This window comes from Astatotilapia calliptera, chromosome 6 (genome assembly GCF_900246225.1).
Source record: "Astatotilapia calliptera chromosome 6, fAstCal1.2, whole genome shotgun sequence".
NCBI classification, from domain to species: Eukaryota; Metazoa; Chordata; class Actinopteri; order Cichliformes; family Cichlidae; genus Astatotilapia; species Astatotilapia calliptera.
Genome location: NC_039307.1, coordinates 16,761,153 through 16,779,314, shown reverse-complemented (window position 1 = coordinate 16,779,314; position 18,162 = coordinate 16,761,153). Strand labels below are relative to the sequence as shown.

Genomic DNA, 18,162 nt, shown 5'->3' with positions numbered 1-18,162 from the left:
TTTATTCAAAGCTACTTTGCTTTCGCCAGTCCTCTTCCACTCCCACTATTGTTCCCCTTCATCACTTCAGACCCTGTGATGGCAAAAACAGCACCATACAGATTTTCATGCATCAAGAGCTCTCCCTTGATAAACTCTGGCATGACTGGATAATGTGGTCTGTATCCCTGGTTTGCCCCAATCCCCATCTTTCTGTCACATGGAATTGCATAATGCATGAAGGTTTTTTCCCAAGCTTTAACAGACAGCAGAAAACAAACTTGGAATAGAGCCTCTTGTTTCTTCTTTCCTTCTTTTTTGGCTGCCCTAACACTTCTTTTTCATTTTCTTTTCTTTCATTTCGCCATTTCTCTGCCTCGATGTTGTAGTTTGTATTTGCTGCGTTTTGAACTCGTTCTGTCTCTGCGTCTCTCCTCTCAAAGAGCGCCCTCGCTGTGCCTTCTCACACAGTTTGAGAGGCTTATATTTAGCAGCATTAGAACGGAGCTCTCAAGGGCAAAGGTATTTAGCATTATGCCTCTGACCCACATAAAAAAGGTGGAGAAATAAACCTCTGCATTCAAAACTTCATTCATTTGCCGCACCCTTGTGTGTGAGTGTGCGTGTGTGTGTGTCCACGTGCTGTGAAAGCTCACACCAAGCCTGCAATTACCACTGGGTGGATTGCAGTGTGATATCAACATGTGCACATAAGGTCTCCATTCACTCAAATACACTCAAATACACACACACACATGCACGTAATTAGCAAATGGTTCAAATAGCACTTCACCTTGCTCTTTCAGCTTTGAGTGATGATTAAAATGAGTGCTGAAATGTCACCTGTAATGCATTTGCTACATGTATTGCACACGCGGGATGCTACATGCTCTGCACTGAATACTGTGTCTGTAAAAACAGAATTATCTGCAGTTGTGGAAAGTCATAGAGATCGCCTGAGGCTACTCTGACTAGTACTTAGATCCGAGCACTACTGCGTGCGCACACACACACACGCCGTTTTCTATCTTCACACACAAAAATGATTTTCAGTGGCCGCGGAGGAGATGTGTGCCGTCATCCTCCCACATACTTACCTTCACTGATGCACTGAAACCTACAGCATTTTTGCCAAGTACCACACAAGTGCCTTTATTTCACTCACCCTCTCACTTCCTCTCTGTGTGTCCCTTTAGCATTGTGCAGCATTCACGTACTGCACACACTCACACACAATCTGGTGTGTGTGCTATTCAGTTCTTACAGGTTGTTTGAGATTAACAAGATTTGCACTGCTTTTCAGCACAGTCAGCTTCAGAACAGACTTTTGGGTCAGAGAGATGGAGTGGACTCTGTTTTAACCAGTGCAAATCAAATTTTCACCAAGGCTAATGTGTGCTACTAGCTATTGCTTACCATTTTTTCTAACAAAAATATGTGAAGGACTTGATGGAAAAACAAATGGAAAATAAATAATTATATTATGAAAAAAAAAACCCTCATGGAGCTTTTGATTGTAGTCCAGTGCCTTAGTCATTCAATCACCCTTGCTTGGGTGCGATTGCAGAAAACCATAATGGAAGCCAAAATTTATTCCAGGGTGAAAAAACAAGCTTAAATAAACAGATAAAAAGAAAAAGCAAGGCTTAATTTTAAAAAAAGTAAATGGATCCTGAAACTGAAATGCACCCAAAAAAACAAATTCATGGTCCCACACCAGTGCAGAGGTCTGACAGATGTGTTGAATAGACCTGCTTAATCTTAAAACAGCCGAAAACTTGAAATATTTTATTTGTCTTAATTCCTCGCAGCATAGTCTGAACAAAGCGCTGGAGACATTCCTCAGAGACTTTGGTTCATAATGACACAATAGCATCACACAGTTGCAGAGCTGAGGCCAGTGAACTCGCTGTCGTGTTCAAGAAATCAGTTTGAGATGATGTGAACTTTGTGACATGCTGTGTAATCCTGCTGGTTAACATGGCAGTTACTGTTGCCTTTCTATCAGCTCAAATTAATCTGGCCATTCACCTCTCATAGCAACATGGCATTTTCACTCATAGAACTTTTTTTCAGACCATTCCCCATAAACCTCAAGAAATATTTGTTTGGGAAAATCCCAGTAGATCATCAATTTCTGAAATATTCAGACCAACCAGTCTGGCACCAATAACCATCACCCGCTTGTAGTCGCCCTTTTCCCCCCAGTTCTGATGCTCTATTTGAACTTCAGCAGGTCGTCTCGACCATGTCCACACGTCTAAATGCATTGAGTTTCTACTATATGATTGGCTGATTAGGTAACAGTCAGTTGAAGAGGTGTACCTAATAAAGTACTGGGTGAGTGTATGTTGCTCCAGTAGATCAGTAGAAAAGTACAGAGCCATTTCCAGGAACGTGTACTGAAGGGTAGGAAACACATTCTGTAAAATGTTAATGGTGAGATGAATTATATAATGTTCAGCATATTGCCAGTAAGAGGAGATTTAAATGAAATTTGAATTCCTGAGTCATGCCTCTGACACTGTCTGACCTCACATATCTGTGTAGATGAAGACAAATGTATTCCGCTGAGCAGGTCCTCACTTCACTTCAGCTGAGTTGTTTAGTTAAAGTGCATTATATTAAGCATGTAGCACTTAGAAATGTGATGTGCACATCATTTCAGAACTTTATATCACTTTGAATGGTGATGTCCTCGTCTGAACAGAATTTGGCTTTATATGTGATACAAAATACAATACAATATATATAAAACATCACTTTTTAATTTGTAAAAGATATGTAAGGTATGACTTTACTAATCGTATAGAAAATATCTTTTAATGCTCATTAACTTATTTAGCATAGCTCTGCAACCTCGCCTGAAATCCATTATTACATAATTGCCATCCTTACATATCAATGCATATGCTTTCCTGAAAACAAAGACATACCAAAGAGCTTTGCACTTTGCCATCACATTCTTGAGAGAGCCTTTTCACGCACGTTGATGCATCTCATGATGTTTTCTTTCTCTCTTTTCTTTCTCTTTCTTATCTCCTCATTATGCAGATAATTGAAGAAGTTATGCAACACAAGTGGCATAATTTTTGGATTAGAAAGTAGGATGAAAACTCTGAATCTAAGAAGACTAATGCATTTCTTTGTTACATTACAGACATATTTAATCTCATTACAGTAGTGCACTATTTTGTTTTGCTGCTTAAATGCTGTGTCAGCCAGAGGAGCACCTGCCCTGAGTGTCAGTGCAACACATGCCTATCTTACAGAGAACTAAACTAAACACATTCCTGCATGTGACAGATTCATTGAAAGGTTGTGCAAAGTTATGCAAAGACATTTCTAGGGGCACTCAAATTTCACTGTTTATCAAAGGGAGTATCTCTCGTCTCACAAAAACTGCAGTAAAATGTCTTCAGTGGCTCTGGAAGGGGGGTTGTGTAGTCAGAAAATTTAAATCTGGGGCTTTCACTTGGGTTATTCTAATAAATAAATGGACTCTAATGGAACAAAAAAACCTTCCTATATTCATTATAGAAAGTGTAGGTGTCAGCATTTCTGGAGATTCAGTCACACTAAGGGCTAGATGTCAGAACATCTCAGTCCTCATTTAATGGAGAGACTAAACGTAAATCTCCAGAGTTCTGTTATAAATATTTTAACTTGGGCAAGACAATGCAGCAAGTGTACGTGAAAAGAGACAGCAGCAAAAAAGAAGAGGGGTTAAAGGGAAAAAAGAAAAATCTGCACAATTTCTGGTGAATTTGAAAATAATCTTGAGCTATCAAAGATAGAATCCGCACACACGAGATATGGATACTTTGTTAAAACAAGTGTTTGCACGGTCACTTGAAAGAGCTAGAGTTGTGTTTGTAGCTAAAAGTCTGAGTGAAATTTGAGGGAAAAGTTTGCAAAATGTCTGCCTTTTTCATTGTTACTAAAGAAAGACTTGTGGGATGGAGCGTTATCTTCCAGAAAAAGAGAACACAGATGCTCTGACTTTTAAAAAAGCCGCTTCCCTTCTCCAGGCAAAATCACACCACTCTGCTCCCACTCTGTACCCCGACGCTTGGAGCCTGCAAGCATTAGAGCACACGCTAGGCTCCACCTGTGCATCTGTGATATGCATGTCAACTTTGGATGATTCCTAAACTGGTGGTAAAGTCTCACACAACCTAAATATCAGTTACACACAATAATGTGCAAGTGATACATAAGTAAAACAGGCCAACTAATGATATATGTAAGTTTATAAAGTATGTGTGGAGGATTTTTTTTTATGTGTGCACTGCCCTAATATGTGTTTCCGAGGCAGACATGTCCTACTGCCAATTAATTGTAGGGCATCAAAGAAGTAGTCCCTAAGAGACAGAAGTCATGGATGCACAGCTTTGATGAGGATGTGAATGTTTCATTATTAATGATATTCAAATCTACTGATGAGAAACTGTGCATGCTGTGATTAACTTGGGGTAATTACATGAATTATAGCCACTATAAACTGATTGAGTGCCAATGAAAATTGATAAATTCCTAAAGATAAGTACTAAAAGAAAGCACTTTAACACTGATTGGTCTGATCTGCTGTATTATGACTGACAGTATTCAATTCTACTCAGCTACTGAAGATGCTTCTATATGCATATTGAAGTAACAGGTGAAAATAATGAAACTGTGCCTTGCAGACCTAAATAAGTCAGACCACTCAGAGGTGATGTTTTATTCTGTTTTAATGCAATGTGGAAATAAGGACAGACTTTCTGCACACTGTAGCTATCTCTGACTGCTCTGTGGAGGACAAATATAGTGCCCGTTGCCATGGTTATTACAGAGAACGCAACCACACAAACAGAGCTGCGAGTCCACGAGGATGCACACCTACGCATCGCTACCCTGTTTTAATCCATAAACACCACGTGTAGATGAGGAGGTACTGTCCATGTGCATGTGCGTGTTTATTTCACATGCTGTGGGTCAATGTTGTGTGCATGACTGTCACGTATATTCATGTAAGATATGTGTGCATGTGTGCAGGATGATCACATGTGGAAGTATCTTTTTAAATTTAAGTTGAAAACAGACTCACCGTCACAGTGGGTATGGCGGTGACGAGAGAGTAGACGAGGACAGGTGGAGCCTTGCTGTTTTCTTCTGGTCCTGGGTACGGCTTGGAGTAAGCTTTGTCAAAGCAGAAGAAGCCCTGGATGTGCACGGGGAACGTGTCTGTGTACTCAAAGTAGTACGCCAACAGAACGGTCCCTGCCATGATGACCAGCTGAAAATAAAACATATTGGTTCCAGCTTTAGGATTAGATCCACAGGAGAGTGTAGGAGTTGGGAAAGAGAAGACAGCCGTAAAGAAGAGAAGTGGAAAATACTGTTGCGGGTTTTTTTTTTTTTTTTTAAAGAAAAGGGGGAAAAAAGAAGAGATTTTTCCTCCACAGAGCAAAATGATGGATGCTTCCGTAATGTGTAAAATGAATCAAGTGTGCATGGAGAGATAGCGAGGGAGGAGGATGACAGGGAGGGAGGAAAGGAGGGAGAGTGAGGGAGGGAGGTAAAGATAGAGACGGAGGGAGGCAAATAAGGAGAAAGACAGATAGAGAGAAGAATGAGAGCAATGAGGGAGACAGAGTGTGAGAGAGAGAGATCCCTTCAGCTGTGTCAGTATGCTGAGTGGGAGGGTAAAGAAACAAATGGAGAGCGATCAAAGAAAAAAAAGCTGTATGGAGGAACAGAAGAAGAGCTGAAGAAGGGCAGGAGAGAGAGTGGAGGGTGAGACACAGAGAGGTGAAAAAGAGCAGAATAGTGAGGAAGGAGCAGGCAACAGGGAAAGGAAGAACCCGGGCAAGAGCAGAGAGTATGAGAACAAGCAGAATCAGGGTACATGAGTCTGCATAACTTTGTGCTACTCTGACATTTATAAAATATCAGATTTATGCAAAGCAGGAGCTGTGAAGCATAAAATATGACCTTCATTGCTGTTAAAACATAAATAATAAATAAGCATTTCAAAGCAGATTGTATGTATGTGAGGGAGAGGACAGGAAGAGGCGATGATAAACATAGAACACATCAAAAAATGTGAGATATTCTCCCAAGATGAGACAGATGCACAAGTTCTAATTATTCATTTATACTCCAGTAAACAGCACACAGACGCTCTTTGCAGGAAAAAAAAAAGTGACTGCAGTGCGAGCTCCTGTAAATTTGCAACTGAAAACTGGAGGTTTGTGCAATATTAGCTTGCCCTCGCAGATCGGCCCGAAACAAAAAAAACTGCAAATGAAAAAGGAAAATGTGAGTTTAAATATAGAGAGCTGCTGATTAGTTTCCTCTTAAGCTGCAGCCTAAATGCTTGCTAGATGGACTTGCATTGTATGCGAAGGACAAATTTATCAGCAGCAAAACATGAGGAGCCTCTGCTGGCAGGCTGAGCTGGTTTGCAGCTTCAGGGACAGTGAGACAAGGAGCAAATTGTAGCGGTTTTTGTGGCTGTCACTAACAATTTCTTATTTTACTTGAAGAAAGTTTTACTATTTAGCATTTGCACATTAACAAAATATAAATGAACAAATTAATCATGTGATGAGATCCTTGGTTTTCAACCACAACAACAGAGTACTACATCATAAGTCAAAGCAGATCTTAAGAAAGGACCCCAGCTGAGAGTTAATAATTATTACAGCTTATTAATGATTTCCTAGGTTTGTTTGTTTTTGATTATGTGCTGGACTTCAGAGTTTTCCGGTTGGTTACATTTCAGTTATGCTGCCTCATCTATGTCTTGTTAAGTCTCTATGTGTGCTTGGTGTTTAGTTACTTCCTGTTTTTTTTTTGTCTGTTTGGTTTTGTGGGACGTTATCACTTTTTCTTCCCCTTGTGTTTTTTTTTTTCTATTCAATTAACCCATGTCTTGTTTCCCCCCGCTGTGTCCTCTACCCCTGTTACCTTGTCTGTATTTGTTTTGGGGTAGGAGTAGTTTTAATGTTTTATTCTGTGTTTTTTAGTGGTTTAGTTTATACCATGTTTTTTGTATATATTTTGCATGCATGCTTTTATTCTGAAGTTTTTCTTTTACTTCCTACCCACACCTTAATCAAAAAAAAAATTATCTGCAGCTGCTAGTGCTGCATAAAAGATGGGAGGTGAGGGCAGTCAGACAGAGGTGGCACAGAGCATATGCAGAGGTGGCACAAGCATGAAGATGGCAGAGCTTCACAAGAGCAACAGGATGGATTGGCCAGATGGATGCCAATGAGATTGGCCCTGGAATTGTCTGTGGAACTGGTGCTGGATGTAGTGGAGGAGTTGGAACCAGTAAGAAGGCCTTTCCCAGTGTGATACGACTGGTGAAGAGTGACTTCTGTGATGTTTGGTGCTAGAGCATGTGTTTCAAGACTTCTGCATGTCGTCTGTATAAAAGGGACATCTAGCTCGCCGTTAGTTTTTCCATTTTTTGAAATGCTCTACTCTTGTGTTATTGTAAATAAATGACGTTAACCGCTACGCTTGAGTTTTGTACTCCTTGGCTAACACTGCCCTCATATTTTTAGCTGCTCTCCACCTGATGGAAAAGGACCTCCCCTCATTACATATTTAAGCTTTCAGTTTTCCCATGTTCCTTGTTGTGTCGAACTGGTGAGTTTCACTGTGTTTCTTCATTACATCTCTGTTTGGATTACTGGACTTTTCTCTTTTCTCGCAGCATAAAACATGTTACAAAGCTCAGTTTTCTAGCTTACCATGAGATCTACTACCAGAGGTTTTAAATGCACGTAAGTGATCAAAGTTGGTGTGCTTAAAAGAAAAATGGCACGCCTTCTTTCATTCATCTATCAGGTGGTGTTAATGAACAAAATGGGGTCTGGGTACATTCTTATGCAATACCTCATGTTGCCGTAAAAGTAAACTGCTGAACTGCTGTCATATTAGTGATATCAATAGTGTAGGTTTAAAAGAAAATCAGGCAGGAAGCCCAAATCTCAAATATATTTATTTATTATGGAGATAGTCCATAATAAATGGGGTTTTATGGAGCTCCAGTAAATGTAGTCTTCCCTGAAGTTGAAATGCAGCCAAATTTGGTGCAATGGGATTACTAAGTGAACAGGCTCTCTGCCATTTCAAGAAAAGCAGTTTTATTAAAACTTATACTTCATGTAGTTCATATATATTTCATCTTCACGATCCTTGCAACTCAGAGAAAAGGAGAAACTCACATTAAGTGTGACTTTCACACAAGTGTAACATGTAGACAGGATGCTGTGGTGGACAGATGGGTTGACAAAATACTGGATTTTACACAAAGTCCTTTATTTTTACTTTCTGATTCACTTATTTAGTTTTACTTCACATAAACATAAACCCTAAAAGCTACTACTCACTGCATTTCAGTGAAGCATCATGAAATCCTCAACAAAGTTGGAAGTGCAACGTGCTTCACTGTGTATATAACCCCATGCATTGTGCCATAGACACTGATGGGCACCTTGCACATGTCTTTGAGAAGTTAGTCGCTTGTAAATGTGCTGGCTGTAGCAACATCTTGGAGACCAGTTAATGAGTGCTGTGGATTCCCGCAGTCTCAGCTGACTGTTGAGCAAACTCGCTGTTGTGTAAAGACTTCAGGGAGTCACCTGGCAAGGCAAACATGCCATCTACAAAACTCTTGCTTTAACTTCCTGCATATAATGTAACTTCAACTACACACAGAGCAAAAGATGCTTAACATGTTGAGTGCTTTTAACCGAAAGCTTCTAAAATGCTATTTCAGTTTATGCGACAATGTCAAGCAGACTTGCATTTATTCATTTGAAATGAAGAGATGTGCTGAAGGAGCTTCATCTTCTTTTACAGCACCAAAAGAGAAAGGTTTCACAGTGGCAGATGGCTGGAAAAGTGACATAACACTGAGAAACGTCCTCCAACACGTTTATGCTCTTCAGAAAACAGAGAGCCCACACGGATTAATGCTATGGGAAGGGGAGGCTTGTTATGTCTTAGATACTATTCTGCTTTATTACACAGAAAGGAGCACTGAAGATGGGATGGAGAGGGTGACCTAATTTAAACATTCATTAAACACCCAGCTCTGCTGTCTGATCTGCAAGTCTACACGTTTCTCTTCAGTGTTTTTGTAAACAGTTATTGAATTTCAATGAATGGATTCCCTTCATGAGCAACAAGATCAAATAATTGATCTGTTCCTGTTGGCAATATGCAGACGTAATCTACATAACTCTGTTTATGGGAGACGTTTCACTGAGGGTCCCAAATGAAGAGAGCATCATCACGTAGGCCATTCGAGCGAAATCTTTAAAAAACACACACAGCCTGTAGTTTATATATAGACCAATAATATCAAGCAACTTATTCCTCCATGGTTTTTTCGTTTCCCTTTACATGAGCTTTGTGTGTGTGTTTGTGTTTCAGTATGTGGGTGTGTTTCCGTGAGTGTCTGTGGGCATGTGGGTGCATTCCCATGTCTGAGCAGGAACTCTGACACAGATACGCTGTGTTGAACATTTCTTTCCATCATCCATTTCTCTCTTCTGCCCGAGCAACAGAAGGCTTGAGGCAGGGAGGTGTAGATAGTGGGAGAAAGAGAGCGAGGGAGGTCTGCGAACAACCATCAAAGTTTAAAAAACGTTTGAAAACAACCGCAGAAAACCTCCCTGGGAGATTACGCGTCATTTTGGTATCTACTTTTGCTCTACGCAACCGTCAGTGTTTGTGTACTATATGTCCCATCAGACTTATACATCGTGTACTATAAGAATTAAGCATCATGTTTGCTTATAGTCAGAACATTCAAATGGGGGGTAATTTTCACGAGAAAGTCAAAGTAGATCATTGCAAGCCTTACGGGATTTCAACACTTCAACGGCTCTGGACCTACCTATCCCCTTACTTTCCTGGCTTTGTGTGTGTGTGTGTGTGTGTGTGTGTGTGTGTGTGTGTGTGTGTGTGTGTGTGTGTGTGTGTGTGTGTGTGTGTGTGTGTGTGTGTGTATGAAGGGGGTATATCAAGGTGTTCACAAGCCAGTCTCTCCAGTGTCCTTGGTCCTGAATATGACTGAAGCCTGAAGCATCTCACCTAGGGGGCATGATGTAAGGGGGGTTTGAAGCCCAAGTAATCCCAGCAGCTATACTGTCTAAGGCAACTTGCCCCTGGTAAGATTTCCCAAAACAAAATGTATTCTGATTGAGAGGCCAGACTAAGTGCAATTCAAAATGATACCTAATACCCACCCAGGGTATTAGGGAGGAGCTCACTCACGACCACCAGGTGTCCAAACCTTAGTCCATGGGGCCCTTTAAGGACTAAGCCAGAGCAACCTGCATAGGCCCATCCTCCTCTGGGCCATTCAGCAGCAAGAGCAGCCAAAGAGGTCGTGTGCTTTGTGGACTGGGTTGGGGTCAAAAGCTCTTGGTCTCTGCTAAACCACTCCCCAGTTTCTAAAACTGGCTAAAAGTTCTGCATTTGGACAGATTGAAATTCTTGAGTAATTAAAGTTCGTTAACTTGGTAAAAACAGGAAATATACATAGTATTCCTACTGATTACAAATTCAGAGGTGATATATAACATTTAATCCATCTTTATTACACACAAACAAGAAACCAAATCCCTGCATATTCCGCAGGCACTGCCAGTTTGCCGTAATATCTGTAAAGGTCAAAGCAACTTCAAGTTGATGGTTTCTAATTAGCATCGAGGAACATCCTGCACAAGTCACCTTGGAATATTAATTTGCATAAAATTATTTCTAAAGCATCATGAACAGCACTGATGAATTAAAGTTGGTAGTAAGGGTGGTAATGAAGGGCTATGGCAAGCCAAATGTCATTCTGTCACAAGTCATCTTCACACATGCTCTTTAACCAGGATACTGCCGTTGTAAATTCATTAACATCTTTGCTACAATAGTAACCAGTAGAAGTGCTTAAATTTTGATTTTTTACACAGTAAGTCTTCCTTGCAGCCACTGAAAATAAATGTCTTCTTTATTGCCCCAATACGTCGCGACTCTGGCACCCTTTGAATCCAGTCGGTCCACCTGTTTGTCCCACTTAAAGGAGTGCTCACCAGATGGTCCACACCTTCCCCTTTCAATTCTGTCCTCATTTTTGTTCAGGGTGTACACACATAAGACCTCCGCCTAATTCTCACATACAAAATAAAACAAAGTGTTTTATTTCCTTTTTTTTACAATTTTTAAAGTAGCATACTTAAATTTTTTGTTAAAATGTATCTTGCACTAGATTTATATCTGCTACTTGTAAATGTTCAATGTTTCTCTTAGTAATTTATCAGCTCTTTGTTAAATTCTTTAGAGGCTATTTGGGAAACTCGCCTGGAAATAGAAATAAAGCATGGTGAAATTGTAATGAAACACAGACAGAACCAGGCTTAAGAGCTGCATTCACACAAAAGTCCTCCTAATCAAACAATAAAATATGTAATTTTTGCACGCCTTCAAGAACAACAACTATCATGTGGAGGATAAGACAAAAATTCAAATGAATTCACTTTCATTTTAAGAAATGTGACGGTAGAGTGCAGAATGGGTGAGCGACAACAACTCACTGCTGTAAACATGAAATGTCTCCAAAAAACTGCAAATACATGACAACACAAAGCCAGTAATGATAGACCTCAAAGTCCAAAGAGATGCTCAAATGTGTGCCAGCCCCAACCAAGCAGCCAGAGCCTGAATTTTCAACAGGTCACCGAAGCAGAGATGAACAGGCTCGCGGAACTGAAAATAGTACAGTAAATGTTGCCCTTCTCTTTAATATGAGCACTGTTGACACAGCATTTTGAAGTGCTCTTTGTGTTTGCTTTTATCAGGTCTGCTGGTGGCTCAGTAGAACAACACTAAAAGGATGACCTTGTGTATCCTCGTCTTATTTTCAGAGTATTTGTGCACAAGCATTTGTGCGGATATTTAGCAATACGTAAGGTTTAATGTTAATATTATGAATTGCTAAGCAAACCAACATCACTCAGGTGGTAAATAAGAGTGATGCATAAGTAGAATGATTTACTTTCTGAAGGGGATAAAGTAAAGTAATGTGTAAGCACAAAAACCCACAGACTCAAAAACAGTTTCTTCCCCAAAGCCATAACTGACCTGAACTCACACATGCACCGATAACACAGCCCCCCCCCCCAAATTTTTTTATTCCCACTTCCTCTATGGACCACCACTGTGCAATACCAATTCTATGTGCAATAACTCAACTGTATATACACAACACTATTTATTACATATTACTTTTTTTTTTTAAACGGCTTGCATATTTGTACATTATATGTATATATATATATATCTTTTTCTCTATGTTAATACTGTCCATATGTATATAGTGCTGCAGAACTGTACCCCCCCCCCCCCCCCAGCATGTTTACACTGAGTAGGAGATGCTCTGTATCTCATTGTACAACTGTATAGTGACAATAAAGGCATTTTATTCTATTCTATTCTATTCTAATGATAGTGTGCCAAGAGTAGAGTGACAAGTTGCTGGTTTACTGTGTATTATATATATTCTATAAGAAATGAATCCACATAATCATAGTGTCAAGAGGGCAGAGAAAGTCTGTGGCTATCACATATGTTATCACAAAAAAGGGTCTAAATAAATTTGCTTGTTATCTTCTCTGAATGTGAAAATTAGCAGTTGGTTTTATGCCACAAAGCGTGTTCCTTTCACTGCTCTGTCAGTCTGTTTCAAGAGATGTGAAATTAATCTTTCAAAGACTATAAAGGATAAAACACTAAAGCCTCGAAACATTGAATGCCAGTTCAACGACAGGAAATAAGACAATGGCTTCTGTTCACATATTTTAAAAAAAAATTCAAATATGACGAAACTAAATATTTCATGCATTTTTTAAGTCTTGGTGGACACTGAGGTTTGAAAGGCTTACTGTCATGCAAACACAACTATATGCTTGTAAATCTTTGAAATAAGAACGTACAGCCGTACTGTACTGTACAGTAAATATCATAGCACAGCCAGGAATTGGCATCCCTGTTTATGAATCACATAGATTTGTTATTTCTAGCCTGCTGCTTCAGAATCTGGAACAATGTTGCCAGCAGAAATGATGATGAAAAAAAGGGATTGCACTGTTATGCAATAAAACCCAATTTGATTTAGATACTAAAATCTGTCAGGATAAATTTAGCCATGGGATTAAATCAGATTTGTAAATTGCAAAAGATTCAAGAGCTTGACCTCTTTCCATCTGACCCAGTAAACTGAAATCACTTATCAGACCATGTAATTAAGACTTAATGCTTACACCTCTGCACTTCAAAGGGAGAAAAAGCAAGAAATCAAAGAGACTAATATGGGACTCGTGACAGAAAATGAGGAAAATCTCCTTCCCCTAAAAGCCCTTTAACTGGAAAGGGGGAAATGAAATGTGACAATAATGGTGCATTATGGGTAGGGAAACTAGAGGTGAAAATAGAGTGGGCATCACTAATGTCTCCTGGGGCCAAACTGTGAGTTCGCATATAACTGCTGCATGTCTACCGTCGGCCTGTGTGGAGCAGCCAGATGGCAGAAAAGTCAACTGCTAAAGTCAAACATGTTTACAGGAGGTGAGAATGTGTGGATGGAGGCTGGTGACGAGATGACAGCGTCCTGCTGCAAGAAGACAAATGTCACAGGGCTCAGGATGAACTGGAGGCATGCTGCTGCTTTTTGCTAACAGCAGGTCTGCAGTGTTTTTAAATGAATATACACTCTATACTATAACTGAGTCATAATGAGCACGGGTGAGGCTGGGTAAGCCTACATTTAAGAGATAATTTTCTATATTTAAGTATGGTTTTGCACATTTGAAACTTCATTTATATAAATTAGTTATGTTGTTTTTAATTTTTTTGAGTCATGCGTATTAGTTGCACCTGATGTAAATGTTCTGCAATAAAATCTACTTTGGAAAAGTCTAATTCCTTTGCTTCCAAGGAGCCAGACTTTATTGTAATTTTTTTAATGTGCTCTTAGTTCTCTAGGCTTTCTAACTGAATGCTTTTTCCCCACTAATTTTCAGTCCAGGCTGTAGTTTTTATGTCATTTATCACTGACCCATGAATCATTCAAGCATGAAAAAGCCCCCTAACTGGAAGGATGAAGTAGTATTGGATCTCCAAATAACAGAAAACTTAGCAGCCTGTTGCAAAAACACAGCATTTGTTCCCAATTATTTAAACGAATCTACAAAAAATGCCAAACATAACACAGTTTGACAGGCATATAATAGTATTTTTGCACTAACAAGGTGATTCCCAAATAGCTATTAGCTGCAAACTTGGCAAATCTCAGCACATTGTGCAGTGTGTCCTTGGCAGGCCTAAAAAGCTATCTGCAGCAGATAAACAGCATCTGGAAGTCATGTCCTTAAGAAATAGGAAAAGAAATCCAGCAAAGACCTGACACAGGACCTGAAATATTTATCTCTACTGTTGACTGAAGCCTCATCAGAAATGGTTTTAGTGGAAGGGTGGGCATCCCTTGTTAAGGAAGGGAAGCAGGGAGAAAATGCTGAGGTATGGCAAATTACTCAAGAAAAAAAATCAGCAGTCACAGATCTTTTAAAGCTGAAAATTGTCGTCATCAACATATCCATATATACAGAAGACGGCAGAAGTGAGTGTCTATCTGTAAAACACAGTGGAGGCTCTGTCATAGTTTCTGGCTGCTTCTCAGGCAGTGGTGTTGGAGACGTTAAAAACTGATGAATTATGAATGCAGAAAAGTACAAGCAGATCTTGATCCATCATGCAATATCAGCTGAAAAGCATCTGACTGTCAACAGCTTCATTTGTTAGCATGACAATGATCCAAAACACACAATGAAACACTATCAATCATGGATTGGCCTTCCCAGAGCCCAGACCTCAACATTACTGAAGCAGTGTGATCTTGACAGAGAACAGAACAGCAGCCAACATCCAAAGAAGAGCTTTGAATCACCTCCAAGAAACGTGGAGAATTATTCCTGAAGACTATTTAAAGAAATAAGAAGAAAGCTTTCCCAATAGAGTTAAGGCTGTGTTGGAGAAAAAAGACATCAAATATTTAATTTCAAGCTTGTTAAAATGATAAAAAATCTGTTTTTGTCTTATATAAAGTATGCATCTAAGCACCTGTTTCACTAACTTGCTACATACATTTTCTATTTTCCTAGCTTCATATAAATAAATGAGGGGTAGTGCAAGAGTTTTACATCACAATGTATGCTTTTAAAGGGAAAGTTTAACCCATAATCAAATTTACTTACATTTGTCCTCTGACTGCCTCCCTCAGCTGACTGGTAATATTGGCTTCTTTTAACTGGCGGATGCAGACAGATAACTGTTTCTAAATGAAACATATCACGGTACAATTATCATTTAGTTCTATTATATTAAAGAGAAAGCAAACATTTTTGCAGCAGATACCTGCAAAACCAGACAATCCACACCAAAGCAGTCTGTGTGAATGAACATCACAACAGGGCAGAAGAAAAATATGTAAATTTAGTTAATAAGGAAATTATTATCTTGATTCTTTGTTGTGCTGTTCCTTTAATCTTTCATTGAATTGTTAAATACATTAGGTCCTCAATAATACCTCCTTTAACCTCGACCACAGTTATATACATAATATAACTGAATGAACATATTTTAATAATGTCACCAAAAACAAATGATTATGATCTCTGGCACACATTAGCCTGTGAAGGTGTTTCTCATAAAGTGGCTGCAAAATGTTTAACCTTCTTCTTATTATATGTTACTAAACAGCTAAATTTTCTCTTTTTTTTTAATGTGCCAACATTAATCAGCCACAATTAAAAACACATCCACACAAATTAACCTCTAAACCAAAAGCTGGCATCTTCAGCTGAAACGCTTTTTATATTTGCATGGCTTCAGTTGACTTCAGAGTTACAACACACATCACAGAGCCTCACTGAAAACATTTCACCTAAATTAGAGTGAGACGAGGCAGCAACACCTCTCCTGTTTTCCTGATGAGCCACATGATTACTCGCTCACGTGATCGGAGCCACTAAATATTTTACAGCGGCTGAGATCTCGATCTGTGCGTCTCTATGAGATTCAGCAGATTTCCAGATAAAAAAAAAGCAAAGGTGTTGGGCGCATGCAGCCTCTGGGACAGAAACAGCTCAAGTAGAGCACCAATACGATGCATCGCAGGGACACTGCCCCTTAAAAACATATTTGTTAAATAGATGAGTTTGATTATATGAGATAACAAAGTAAAAAAAAAAAAAAAACTCACTAAAGGAAATCATAATCAGCATGGATAACAAGCAAATAAATGGCCTTGACTGCCGCCTGGTGTCACTGGGTTGTATTACAACACACTGAGCAAGAGGACTACAAGATGGATTAGATGGAAAACCTTGGTCAAGCCAGAGGGATAGAGCCTTTAAGAGAGCACTGGGAGAAGCAGCAGAGGGTTAGGGTTAGTGGAAGTGGAAGAAGATAAACAGACAGATAAAAGAGATAATGAGACATTAGTACATCACAGAGTGCGGCCGGGCAAAGCCGCTGGGAAATAAAACTAGGAGTGGAAGCGGGGAGGAGGGGAAAACAGGGGAGAGGAGGTGCAAGAGAGTAAATGAGGATATATGAGAGAGTGAAAGAAAGGTAAAATACAAAAAGGGAACAAGGGAAATGAAGAGGATCAAAGCAGGCGTTCAGTTTTTTGTGGCGAGGTGGGGGGGGGGGGGGGGGGGGGGGGGCACCCACATGTCCTCCACTCTTTTCCCTGTCTCTCTCTCTCTCTCTCTCTCTCTTTTCTCCCAGTGCTTTTGTTTCTCTTATGGGTTTATTTATCTTAAAATCGCCCCCCCCCCCTTCCCCGTCATCTGTCAAAAACATCTTTCCTCAATAATTTTCAAACCCACGCTTTCTGTGTCTCCCCTTCTCGCTGCATTTCCTTTTATGTCTCTCAATCATCCTCACTGTCAAAACATCTTTGTCTCTCTGTGTCCACAGTCTCTCACTGGCTCCCTCACCCCCGTCTCTCTCTTTCTCTCCCCATAGCAAACAAATGCATTTAGAGCTTCCTCGTGCCAGTGGACTACATATCCATGAATAGTGCGTTTAAATGTTCACTGCTACACACCAAAGAACAATCACATAATTCTATGAAATCCCCAGTCCTCAAGCACACATGCCCCCGCATCTTACAAACAGGGAGGAATAAAAGGAAGAGGCTCACTCGCACAAACACGCTGCCAGAATAAAAGCCTACAGTGCAGTTAAAGGTTTTTATGCCAACGCTATCTTGCTTATGAATATACACATGTATTTGCTTTTTTTTTTTTTTTAAATAAACAGTTATTTGACATGCATCCCCCTTTTCTATTGTTACTTCAGCCTTAAAAAAAAACAGCACTTTTGCAGAATAATTTAAATCTAACTTGATTTTAACGTGTTCTGGAAAAAGTGTGTACAATTTAGAATTTAAGCCGAATCTATTTAGAGCTACATGGATAACCAGCACTGAGAGCCAACCTCTATATCTGACTCCTGTAATTACATGTAACATGAATAGAAGGAAGAGTTTGTAAAGACTATATCTTAGATACAGATTTTATTGAAAGTCTCATTCCAGCATCTTGTTGTTCTATTTCTAAAACAGTTAGCTCTGATGCCGCTGGCCAGATATTCAGCTACTCTACTGATTACCTGCAGATGACAGGGACCTACGGTATATTGTGATATCCATACAGTACAGGATCTCTATCACACCCCCCCCACATCCCTTTCTTCCTCCCTCCCTAAAGGGATAAAAGGTGGGAAGCAGCGCAGCTAACAAGTGTTTCAAACATCCACCCAGAATATTGAGAAATCCCAGAGCAGCAGACAGGCGGGCAGGTGCTATTCATGGAGTCAGAGAGATAATGAGGAGAGAACTAGGGAGAGAATGATGTGCCAATGAACTGTTACAGTGTCTTCATGGGAGTATGTGTGTGTCTTGAGGAGGGAGGGGACATAAAAAAAAAATTAATCTGTGCAGGCACTTTTTCATCACCCAAAAATTACCAGGAAACTATGACGCTCTAGTGTAAAGGTAATGTGCTCAGAGATGTTATGAAACTGAATTAATTTTTTTCTTATCTTTCCTTTGTAGCATGA

General features: G+C 39.7%; 1 protein-coding gene across 7 annotated transcripts in view; it reads right to left on the bottom strand.

The window, feature by feature from the left end:
• The window catches only part of plppr2b (phospholipid phosphatase related 2b), a 73,581-nt gene that overhangs the window by 35,382 nt on the left and 20,037 nt on the right, over positions 1–18,162 (bottom strand). For all 7 annotated transcript variants that reach the window (XM_026170629.1, XM_026170630.1, XM_026170631.1 and 4 more), the window contains one exon: positions 5,069–5,257. In XM_026170629.1, the coding sequence (XP_026026414.1) occupies positions 5,069–5,257 (189 nt within the window). The remainder of the gene's footprint in view (positions 1–5,068; positions 5,258–18,162) is intronic.